General features: G+C 42.4%; 2 protein-coding genes across 7 annotated transcripts in view; one reads left to right on the top strand and one right to left on the bottom strand.

Annotated features, from left to right (window-relative positions):
• Positions 1-7306, bottom strand: part of LOC109306561 (phosphatidylinositol 3,4,5-trisphosphate 3-phosphatase TPTE2-like) — a 43245-nt gene extending 35939 nt beyond the window's left edge. Inside the window, exons 1-2 of one of the 3 annotated variants that reach the window (XM_019530008.1) lie at positions 7207-7306; positions 5386-5472 (exon numbers count right to left, since the gene is read on the bottom strand). In XM_019530008.1, the coding sequence (XP_019385553.1) occupies positions 5386-5435 (50 nt within the window). In that variant the 5' untranslated portion in view covers positions 5436-5472; positions 7207-7306. Of the gene's footprint in view, positions 1-5385; positions 5473-6085; positions 6190-7206 lie in introns of those variants that run through there. The other 2 variants (XM_019530006.1, XM_019530007.1) reach the window with 2 other exon arrangements.
• A 120-nt stretch (positions 7307-7426) lies between these two features.
• The window catches only part of LOC109306562 (fibrinogen-like protein 1), a 34668-nt gene continuing 29667 nt past the window's right edge, over positions 7427-12427 (top strand). For all 4 annotated transcript variants that reach the window (XM_019530012.1, XM_019530011.1, XM_019530010.1 and 1 more), the window contains exon 1: positions 7427-7656. The gene's annotated coding sequence lies outside the window, so the exon portion shown is untranslated. The remainder of the gene's footprint in view (positions 7657-12427) is intronic.

Raw genomic sequence — 12427 nt, 5'->3', positions numbered from 1 at the left:
GGCACAGCCAGAAGAGCTGCAGGACAACCTGCAGCTTCCTGGCTGTGCCTGCCTCTTCTCAGCTGATCTGAACAAATTCAGGACAGTGGTCCAAGTCTCCAAACAGAACCAGTCCTCCAAATTGAATGCTTCCTTATTCACACAGGCCTACTGATTTCTAGCGTGACATTCTACAACAATGCCAGTCAGCATATACCATAGTAATGGATGGAGTGTTAGTTAGCATGAAGTGAGCTCTTACTGAATTGCATGCATTAGCTTTTGTGGAGTTAGATGCACCTTGCAGTCTTTACCCTGACTTCACTTCAGCTTAACATGGCTGTCTGATGGAGAAGCATAAGCTTTTGTGAGCAAGACTTCAACTCAGTCTGCAAAATGCATCTATTATTTGTATAGATACTATGGTATATTGGTTGATAGACAACTAGAAGTTCAACAAGAGCCTTGTTATCAGTACACACCAATGATTAAAAGTGCCAATAGATGAGAAACCAAAATAAATTGTGGTATGTATGGGAGCTAAAGCTTTCAGGATTAGAAGTGGACCTATACTTTCAGTTAGAACCGATTTGAAAATTGAAGACTGGAGCAGCTTTCCCTCTAATTGACCCCTAAGGGAATAGGTTTTTCAGTATATGCTTTTCAGCAAGGCCAGCTGGCAGTTTGGTAGCTTTTCCAACAACAAGCAGCTGGACTCCATTATCACAGAATGTTTCCACAACACCAAGAATGTGAGATTGCTTTCTATTATGAATAGAGTAGAAAGCAGCAGAGGACTTGCTCTCATACCACTTACCAAGGAAGTGGAACTGATCTACACCTACACAAAGCTCATAGCAGGGAGCATGAGAAGAGGAAGGTCACTGACTGTTTATCTATTCTGTGTTTTTGAAGCTTCTTACCCAGAAGTAGGAAGGGGAAATTTTTTTTAAATGAAAAAGTCAAATCTACCTCTTATGGGGGCTAAAAACAGCCTCTCCTTCAAGTCAACTTAATTTGATATGTTAGAAAGAATCTTGGGATAAATCAGTGTAATATTTTAAAATATTTAAATAGAAGGTACGAGTTGTTTGGGTTTTACATATCTGCATGCAAAACCAAATAGTAACTACCAATTCAACACAGCTGTGGCACCTCCCATTACTTACTGGATTAGTCATCTCTTTTACCTCTCCCCAGCCCCTCAAGTTCAGTTATTTCCCCAATTAAGATTCACAAAATAAAGGAGGTGAAAGCTATTAAACATATCCATTCATTTGAGAATGTACATTACAAAACACTTACAATTCCTATACCCTGGAATACTCAATACACAGTGCTTAGGAAGCACTGGACTATAAAAAGATGCAAAACTATTTCAGCATACCTAAAATGCCAAGTCCAGTACAATAAAGTACTGTTCAAAAAGTATGAGCTCTTGCATCATAAAGCAATTCTCAGAAACATTTCTGTTAAAAACAGGATACCAGACAGGAAAGGGAAAGATGGGATCAATACCAATCAAATAAATGCTAAAGCAGCACTTTGTCAGTTACTACTGACCATATATTCCCTTAAAGTTAAAAAGATTTCTTGTGAAAAGTTAAGAACTTCCTCCTGAATACATTTTAACAAGATGAGGACTTTAGAACTATTCAGGTCAGTGTTCTAAATACTGGAGTCAGGAAGCTCAAAAGCTAGAGGGATATACAGCTTCAGGAGGACCATGCAAGTTCTCAGGGTCTGCTAAACCCTTTACTACTTCTCCAGCTGAACTAGTACACATATTTTTGCACTACTGTTGTACAACCTGCAGAAGTGTGTACTGCTATAAACATTACTAGGGTCACAACACTTAGTCCAGTTCTTTAAAATCTATCAGCATCCAAAATTAATTAAATCTACTTAAACTGGGGGCAGGGGGACTTATGGAAGAAAGGTTATCATGCTTTGCTTTAGCAAAATACTAAATTTATAAATTTGACGCAATTCATATTTAACATTTTTCTGAAAGATACAGATCCTGGGCATTGCAGCATGAGTCCCAAAATTTGTTAAAGATTTTTTTTTTTTTTTTAAGCCCTCATGGTTACAGAGAAAGAAGATGAACCCATAAACTTTATAAGCCTTATGAAGAAGCCCAACCGTATGTTTAAGTTATTTAAACAAGATTAGTGATACTTGGGTTTTAAGAGCTGGCAGTACTGTTTAAGTACTTTAATTCTCCACTACATAAAAATTGCAGCATTAGAAGCTGGGGGGGGGGCCTTGCTCTAAATATGGGAGTTTTTTCAAACATGCAAGTTAAACAATATGAATACATCTACTCCCCAAAAATACTTTATATCTGTGGCCAGTAGAAGCCATGTGCAATCTGCTGTGGCAAGTTTGATACATATCTGTACTTGTATGTTAAAAGGTGGACTGTGTGCCTAATTACCCAGGTAAGAATTGGGGGAAAAAAAGAAGAGAAACAAAAACAACCCACTACACACAAGCTCAAAGCCATTTGTTTTAACAAACACATGGCTTAGTATTTATGCAGGCCAAAAACCTGAAAGTTACTTAAGTGACCATGATATGATCAAGTTCAGAATCCCGAGGAAAAGGCAGACAGGACAGCAGCAGTTGAGCCTTGGACTTTAGACAAGCCAGACTTTGATGTACTCAGGTAGCTGATGGGCAGGACTCCCTGGGAAGCCAGTGCCAAGGGGAAAGGAGTCCAGAATCATTGGGTGTAAAGAAACCGTTCAGGTACAGGAACAAGCCATCCCAATGCACAGGAAGACTAGCAAATACAGCAGAAGACCAGCTTGGCTTAGCAGGGAACTCTTCAGTGAGCTAAAACACAGAAGAGGAAGCTTATAAAAGTGGAATTTGGGCAAACAACTAGGGAGGAGTATTGCTCAGGCATGCAGGGATGAAGTTAAGAAGGCCAAAGTGCAACTGGAGTTACAGGTAGCAAGGGATGCGAATGGTAGAAAAACCCTTTTGGTTACAAGCATGTCACTAACCAGAGGAAGATTAGGGAACGTGCAAGTGCCTCCCCCATTCAGTGAGGGAACCTTGCAACAGGCATTGAGTACTGCATCCTCTTTTTCACCTCAGTCTTCACAGGCAAGGTCAGCTCACAGACTACTGCAGCTGGTAGCAGTTTGGGGAAGAGGTGAGCAGACAGTAGCTAGAGAATAGGTTAGGGACTGTTTAGAAGAGCTGAATGAGGCAACCCCAGGGGACCAGACATGATCACCCAATGGTGCTATGGAAGTTGGCCAATGCAATTGCAGAGCTACTGACCATTATCCTTGTAAACTCGTGGCAATTAAAAGAGATCTGAGACAACTGGGCAGGGGCAGTGGGAGTGAGAATTAAAAAAAGTCATGGAGCAGGTCCTCAAGGAATTCATTTTTAAGTATATGGAGACAGGAACAGTTGATATCAATTCACCAAGGGCAAAAATCATGCCTGACCCACTTGATTGCCTTCCACAAGAAGTGGATGCAGGGAGAACAGTGGATGTGATGCATCTTAATTTTACCAAGGATTTTGATGTGGTCTCCCACAGCTCACCAGCAAGCCAAGGAAGTATGTGTTGGATGAATGGACTCTATGCTGCATACAAAAACCTGACTGGACTGTCAGGCTCAAAGGGTAATCATCAATGGCTTTATATTCAATTGGCAGCCAGTATCAGGCAGAGTGCCCCAAGGGCAAGTTCTGGGGCTGGTTTTGTTCAATGTCACCCATCTCAAAGATGGAATGAGCGCACCATCAGCAAATCTGCAGAGGACGTGCGCATGTGCACGTAACTATGCTGGAGGGTGGGGCTAGAGGTTCAGTCCTCCAGTCTCTCTGAATCCATGAGAGAAGTACAAAGTCTGGCACCCAGGACACAATAATTCCATGCACCAGTACAAGCTGGGGACTGACTAGCTAAGCTGCAGCTCTGCAAAGGACCTGGGGGTTACAGTAGACAAATCAGTTGGATGAGTCAACCTAGTGTACCCTTGTTGCCATGAAGGCCAACACCATACTGGGCTGCATTAGTAGGAGTGTTACCAGCAGATCAAGGGAAGTGATTACTCCCCTCTATCCAGCACTGGTGTAAGGCCACACCACACAACTGAATACTTTGTCCAGTTTTGGGCCTCCCACTACATGATGTGGACAAATTGGAGAGATTCCAGCAGAAGGCAACAAGAGTGGTTAGGGGGCTGGAGCACATAACATGGAGAGGCTGAGGGAACTGGGCCTATTTAGTCTCCAGAACAGAAGACTGAAAGGGGATTTAAAAATCAGCCTTCAACTACACAAAGGATAGCTAGTTACTATGAGGATGGAGCTAGAGACTGTTCTTAGTGGTGGCAGATGACAGAACAAAGAACAACAGTTTCAAGTTGCAGCAAGGGAAGTTTGGGTTAGATACGAGGAAGACAAACCACCTCTCACTAGAAAAGCAGTAAAGCACTGAAACAGGCTAGCCAGAGAAGTTGTAGAATCTCCATCCTCAAAGGACTTTATACAACATCCCAGCCAAGACTCGTCTAGCTGGGTCTTAGTCAGATGGTCCTGCTTGAGCAGGGGATTGGACTAGATGAACTCCCAAGGTCCTTTTCAACTATAATTTTCTATGAGATCCAAGATTTTAACCATGTGGTTCTTATTTCAATAGCAAGCAAGCAAGCAAGCAAGCATCTAGTTACCCGTGGCAGGGGTTTTCAGATAACTGGCACCCCCTTACCCCACTCATGCCAGATGAAGCTTTTACTGTAGTTCAACTGAGAATACCTTAACTTGCCAAAGCAAGGTAATTCAGGTTGCTACTGAAAACTTGTCCACAAATGCAGTAAGTTAAATTGCAAAAAGAAGAAAGAGAAACCTAACTGCTACCATAACTTCATGAAAGGAGATCAGAGATGCAGCTAAACTACTGGGGTGATATTTTATTAGATAAAGAGCTTGAACTTTTATACATTAACTCAGCTACCCTTTAAAAAGGAGAGTTTGGTTTTTCTTCAGTATCCTGAAAAATAAAGTGAAATACATTTAAGCTGGAAAGTTATGCCCAGTCTGTCCTATATTAGATATGGTATCCTCTTTCAAATGGAAACATGCAGCCTTTTATCCTTTTCATTATAGTAATCAGGTTAGCTCATGACACTTCTTCACTCAATTCTTGAGTATTTCTTCACAAAAATATGCAAATCAACTACTACTGAACATTTTTCTTCCTGAAGCTTGCACTTGGTCTTTCATATTTACACAACATGTAGCAGCAGCATCCTGTGTTTTCAGCTATGCTTGTACTTTTATATTACACTGAGGAGCACTGGGAAAAACGCGAGGGACAGATGGACAAGAGCTTACACACACTGTAAGTGGTTCACCAGAAACTTCACAACTTACTCTTGAGCTTCTGGTGGTTCTGCTCCTTGTTCATATCTCACAGTTGTCATTTTGTTCTTAGTTCAGTTGGTCTTAATAAGAAAACATCTAAAATAACAAAATCAAGTTATTCCTCAAAGCATGTCAGAGAAAGACAATAAGTACTCCATAGGTGTACTTTAAATAAAAAGTAAGAAACTAGCCCTAATGATGGTTAAGTTGCTGAAGGTTTAAGGCTTCAGTGCACCAAGTACTTAAAATGCATTTAGTTTATGATGTTCCACTGGTGAGAAATTAGATGACTTATGTAATAGTGAGTTACCAAATGAGCACTCTGGGAGTTGAAGTCCAATATATACAATCCAGTAGTTAAAGAGGATAAATTGGATGAAAGGAGCCTAAGTACTGAATAGTTGTCCATTCTGTCTAGTAAGTGACATAAATTGGCAGTGTTTCATTCTGTACTTTATAGCTTTAAATGCACACTTGTCAAATAGCTCAGAAAAAACTAAAAACCTTGTTCCAAAGACACTGTGTCCATTGTCTAATCCATTAACCCAATTACAGCCACAGAACACAAAAGAAATTCATAGCACAGCAAAAAGATACAGCTGTACTCAAGTGTTCCCAGAAGCAGTGTTTAAAAGACCATTAGTGATAAACTCAGTCCAACTTCACTGAAATTAGCCACTGCTGTTACTTGAAGATCATTAGCACCAACTTAGCAAACCAAAAGCACAACTCTGTCAAATGAGAGTTGATGTACACAGTACAGCAAGCCTGGCACAAAGACCAGCTACCTTTCCTTTCTTAGAAAAGAACCTCTTACAAAGAAGTCTCTTTCTAAAACTAGAAGACTTTCTCCTTCCTTCCTCCCACTTTTTTTTTTTTGGTTGAGCAACCTGATTTGCATTAAATTCCCATAAGAAGCTTCTCTCAAAACAGAGGTGCACAAGACCTTTGTACAGAGAGGATCAGAAGCTCGAGCAGCACCTGATGTTGGTCGCTGCCTGCCTTCACTTAAACAGCAGAGTGTGTGCTCCCCACTCAACTCCTCCAGCTGCAACAAGAGTGCCTGATCCCCCACAGCAGTGCAGAAGTACCAAGTTTGCTCTGGCAAAGAAAACACCTTCTTGTCTCACCAGTGAATCAGCAGTAGTAAACTGGACAGCTTTGGCCCCACTTCCAAGCAGGGCTCTAGTTTGAACATTTAGGTCCAGGAGGGATTCAAGGAGGGGGGGCTGCCACAGCACACAAGCTGGCACTGCCAGAGGGCTGGGCAGCCTATTTCTAGGGCTGTGATTCTTTGTGCCTGCCCTCAGTTTCCATGCGAGGAAGAGAGGGGGTTAAGCCCCTCACTCAGCCAGGGGGATTAACAGAGGGCCAGGTAGCCCCTACCCAGAAGGAGCAGACCAGGAGTCTCGCCCCCCTCTCCCGGGCTCTGCCCCAGCGCAAGCCGGCAGAGTCTGGAGGAAGTGATGCAGCGGGGCAGGCTGAGCTCCCCGCACAGCCACCCTCGGTGGGGCGCTAGCCCCGGGCCCAGCGGCCGGGGGGGTGGGGGACAGCCTTCCTATCCCCCTCCTGCTCCAGCGCGGCGCCGCCGGGGGACCCCGCCCCTACCTGCCGCGGCGGGCCCTGGCCCGGGCGAGGAGCCTGCTGGCGGCCCTGGGGCGGGGGCTAGCTAAGGCCCGACGCGCGCCCTCGCCCTCTCGCTCCGCTTTGCGGACTCAGCAGAGAGGGCTCCACTTCCTTAGCTCCCCCCTCCCCGCCCCGGACGGCCATCCTCCCGCCCAGCCCTACCGTCCCGGGCAGCGAGCAAGTGACCGGCCCCAGCCCCGTTACCTCGGGCAACAGACACACAAAGCCAAGAACCAGCCATTCTGTGCCGGCGCCGCGCTTAAAAGCAGCGGCCGCACCTGCCCCCGCAGGCCGCACGTGGCGCGGGGGGGCGGGGCGCTCGCACCCTCCTGGGCAGTTCCGGAGTGGAACGCCGTCGCCATAGCAACGGGCCGCTTCCCCCGCACGATGGTTGCGGCTGCGGGGAGCGGCCCCCCGCACTGATGCGGGAGACACCTCCGCCCAGCTTCAGGCAGCCAGCTCCTGTCTTGTCTGCTGCAAGCGGGTCAGCTGAGACGCACCCAGCCCGTAAGATGCCTCAGCGCCGGTGTGGATGTGCACGCGTGTCACTTGCTTCAGGCAAACACAGGATCGCTTTAGTGGGAGCCTCCTTTGGGGACGGCGCGCACCTGAGGACGCTGAGCCTGGCCAGGACATTTTTTGCAGGCTCCTCTGGTAAGGGCTAAGGGTTTGGCCTTCACCCCTCTGCCACCTCACCTGGAGGGTAATGGCTAAGGACTGGGGGTCCCTGTGGTCCAGCTGAAAGCAATGAGAAGGATCCTGTTAGGGAAGTTAAGCCCCTTTCCAGGAGCAGGTCCTAAATTAGGCACCATGATGAATGCAAACTCCTCACCAAAGGTTTGGCACCACTTTCTAAAAATGCCAAAGGCTCAGCAGTTCAGTGTTTTCATGCAGGGTGGATGCCTGTGTCCATCAGCACCAAAGACAACCCGGCCCATGTAGGCAGGGGTTCCTGTCCGGGCACAACGCTGCAAGAAGTGCCAGCCTGGCATCTCTCTTTCTTTCATGTGCTGAGATGCGCACACACTTTTCCATTTATGGTTGCTGTCACCTTGATTCTAATTTTAAGGAGCTTGTTTTTTCTTAAGTCTCCCCCGCCTGGAAGGGACCTTCTGAGACTTGATATGTTTTCTCTACTGATTTTGCTCTTTTCCATTGGATAATGGCCACAGTCATTTTAGACATAGATTCACACCCCTGTCATTTGTGCTAATGAAAATATCTTTATTATAAAAAAGAGCTAAACTTTCTTTATTTCAGTTACAGGCATGGCATTTTTTAACAAACAGCTCTAACTTAGAACAGTTGTGCTGCTGCACAGCCAGTAGGGGGAGTTCAAACCCTGCCTTTTGGAAATCTTGTTCCTGAATTGCTCACAGCTTTCAGGTACTTTTGTTGATTATAAATTTCCTAGTGGTTTGAGCAGCCGGATTCATTTTTTCCTCTTTCAAATGCAAAGCAAATCTCTGTCATGGCTATTCAGAATTGTGAGCCCTTTTATTACGTCAAACTAAAGCAAATTGAAGGTAAGTTCCCTTTTTCATCTACAGACTTTGGAGATATCCTCAGAAATGCACTTTATTTAATTCCCCATTTATTTAGTCCTAAAAATTCCCTTCATATGCAAACATTGGCCCTGCATGATTGTTATTTTACACTTGTTGAAGGCATTGAAGAGATGATATTCTTTTGGCTTGATTTATGAGATGAGGCCCTGCAAGGGGAATGCATGAAAGTAGGAGGAAAGCCAACCAGTTCCAGGCTAAGTGGAATGCGCACATGGAATAAACAGTTGCTAAAGACAGAAAGTAATAAGTAATAAGCTACACAAGTCAATAAAGATTAAGAAAATAAATAAAATTGATGTTGGTAGAAACTGAATAGACTGGTAGCAGTAAGAACATATGCTGGAGCATTTGCATTGTTGTTGTTTGTCTGTTTGTATATTTTTTGGTCTTGGAAGTTGTACTTGACATAGGGGGAATTTTTTTGGGTGTGGTGGAGGGGCCAGAGGTGGGCTAGTTGTTTCCTAAAGACGTGACTCTGCCGTCCTTCTGGATGCATACTTTCCAGTTCACTAAGATATTACACATGGAATATTTTCAAGATCAGATCCAGGAAATTGTGTAAATGTGGTAAGTTGAGCTTAACTTGTCTTATAGTCATATGTAAGAAGCTCTTAATGTAGTTTTAATGTAAATGCTGACTTTTCATAAGAATCTTGTATTCAATGCATTCAACTTTCAAGGGTGCAGGAATAGGCTGAGAATCCTCTGAACAGCCAGTAAGGCATGATTCATGGTATCTTACAGCCCTTTTACCTCCGTTTTGCAGGCATAAAGTAAATTATAACTGTAAACTAACTGATCTGTTTCCTATATAATACAGCTGATCCTGGACTAAAACCTGAGATCAGAAATTTTTGTTGTTCAAAATTTTGATCCCAAGCCTGACTTTTGTGTCTTGGGCTTTCTATACTTTCTAATCATACAGCGCTGTTGATGCTTGACCAGTATTGCCAATTCCTATTTGATTATGGGTCTCATGCTGTTTGACATATCTTCGTAAAGCTCCAGTTCCTTGGGTGAAATGATTCAGCTTAGAATGTCAACTTTCTTTTTCTAATAAAATATAAAAGGTATTATAAAATACCTTTTGGGGTTGGACCCGATGATCAGTAAGGTCCTTTCTAGCCCCTAACAGCTATGAAACTTTATCGCCCTAACATCTGTGAAGAAAAATTTGGAAATGTGACTCAAGTATACTCCAGAAGGTCAAAAAGCTGAATGCAGAGAAAATGATCTACACTGGATTACTGTAGTTCTGTTTTGGCTTGTTTGTTTTCAACTTTGACTTAATTTCAATTTTTCAGGTCTCAATAATGAGTTTTGGATGTTGACATTTAAAAGAACCTGAAATCTAATTTTAATCTAATGGCAGATTTTCACCACTGTAACTTAATAATGCTATTAGTAGAATGGTAGAATTGCTAATAATAAAAATATAGAAAAAGGCAGAAATGTTCATTAAGTAGTCTGTTCTGTATTTGGAATAAAACACCAGCATGACATACCTGTATTACTTTCCCTTCCACACAGTAACTCAGAGGAAGTTAAATAACAGTTATTAAAATAAGACCTCAGATGTAGGTAATTTGTACCAAGAGTTTAAAAGAGTTTGCCAAGGATTACTATGACCACTAACTTTTATTAAAACTCACCATTGATAAATAATGTTGAATTTCAATAATTTTTTTAACACTGAGAATGTCTTAGACTAGAAGAAAAGTACTAGTATGTCAGTATAATAAAGGGTTGAGCAGGATGACCTAGATGATAAGCCCATCAGCCTGCCATTTTCCTGATGGAATGGTTGATATGGACTCAATTGATTAAAAATGACAAGAGAGTAATATAATGAATACCAATCGGAGTGGGATTATAGCAAACAGATCTTTCCAAACTAACCTGATATTTTTAAGAGGATTAAATTTTATTGATAAAGTAAATAGTGTCAATTTAAAAGACTTTTTTGTAAGATGTATTTGACTTGCTGCCTGCAGCATATTAAAAGTTAAAATGACAAACTCAATAGGGAGCACATGACGTGGCTTAAAACCTGAATCAGAACACAGTCATGAATGAGAAATCGCTATTGAGCAGATGTGTTTCTAATAGTGTTGCATAAGATTTGGTTCCTGCACCTGTGTGATATTTTTATCAATGACCTAGAAGACAGAAAATCATTACTAATAATGTTTGAAGCTTACAGAGTCTAGAGAAGTGGGAACTAATAAAGAAGAGAGACCACTGATGCATAGCAATTTGCATTGTTTCATAAGATGGGCACAGACAAGCCATCTATGTTTCATTATCGCCAAATGTAAACATATGCATCCAGCCTCCAGGAGAACACTCTTTCTGAGTCATCTACTTTCCAGCATAAAAACCTGGAGCTTATGGCAGATAATCAACTGACCATGAATTCTCGGCATAACATGGTGGCCAAAGGGGACTAATGTGCTGCTTGGATGTGTAAACATGAAAGTCTGAAATAGGAACAAGAAGGTTATATTGACTCTGTGTCTGGCATTGATGGAACATCTCTTGGGATGCTGTATCCCTTTCTGTTGTCCAAGATTGAAGATGGATATTGATAAATTAAAGGGAGTTCACAGAAGAGTTATACAACTGACAAAACCACTAGAAAACATGATTTATAATGAAAGCCTCCAGGAGCTCAATCTCTTTAGTTTATCATACAGAAGATTAAGAAGGTGATTTGATCACAACTAATACATAGATAAGACAAGAGAGGCCTCTTCAACATACTAGATCAGTGTGTAACAAGATCCAGTGGGTAGAAGCCATAACAAAATAAATTCAGAGCCCAAGTAAGGTATAATTATTTAACAGTGAGGGTTACAGAAGGAAGTTACCAGGTTCAGTATTTGCACATCTTTAAATTACCAGTGGATTTTTTTCCCCCTAAAAGACATGACCTGTTTCAACCAGGTATTCATTTGGGAAAGCCTGTGGCCTGTAATATGTGGGAGACCAGGCTAGATGATCATGGGGGTCCTTTATTACCTATTAACTTACACTATTACTTCAGTGCTTTATAATGATTCAGGTAAAATAAAAGTTTGAAATCCAGTGAAATCTGGTATGACAACCTGTTAATTCTACATATGCTGCATATACAATAGTTTAAGTGTTAGACTGAATGATGTTTCCTAGTTGGAACATTAAATGTTTTCTTGTTGGATTGGTTGCATAATGCCTTAATATTTTAAATTAAACCCCTCTAATCTAGAGTCCTGAGGAGACTGTTCATTACCACACATTGTCCTGCATATTAGGAGTCTGCTGATTTATTTTTTTTCTGTCCAAGCAATTATACCCAGTTAAAAGCAGGAGAAAGATTTACTGCACATCAGTTGTGTTACTATCCACTGGAATGGTTTTTGTGTGTCTGCTCCATTCTGCAATAAGTGAAAAATAAAACAAAGTAATTCAACAGCTTTGTTAATCCACAAGTAAAGAGTCCCAATTCCTTCTTACTGAGGGATAGAGCAGACAAACTATTGCTGAGGATTGTCTAACATGCAATAAGTCTCCTCTTCTCTTTTCACTTGGCACACTTGTTCCATCAGTCCACACCCTCTCTGACCCTGTAGCACTTGCAGAAATAACTTGCATTTTCCAGTGACAGTTACTGTATAACAAGTAAATCAGGAAATCAAGGGTGTCAGTTGGGGGCTTCAGCTGCCTATACACCAGTGTCAGGAGCATGGGGAACAAGCAGGAGCTAGCCCTCCTGCTCTCTAGTGGGCAATATATAGATTCATAGATGCTAGGGTCGGAAGGGACCTCAATAGATCATCGAGTCCGACCCCCTGCATAAGCAGGAAAGAGTGCTGGGC

Source organism: Crocodylus porosus, unplaced genomic scaffold (assembly GCF_001723895.1).
Source record: "Crocodylus porosus isolate Cpor-Errol unplaced genomic scaffold, CroPor_comp1, whole genome shotgun sequence".
In the NCBI taxonomy this organism is placed as follows: domain Eukaryota; kingdom Metazoa; phylum Chordata; order Crocodylia; family Crocodylidae; genus Crocodylus; species Crocodylus porosus.
The sequence above is the reverse complement of the archived record's forward strand: the minus strand, read 5'-3'. Positions and strand labels throughout refer to the sequence as shown.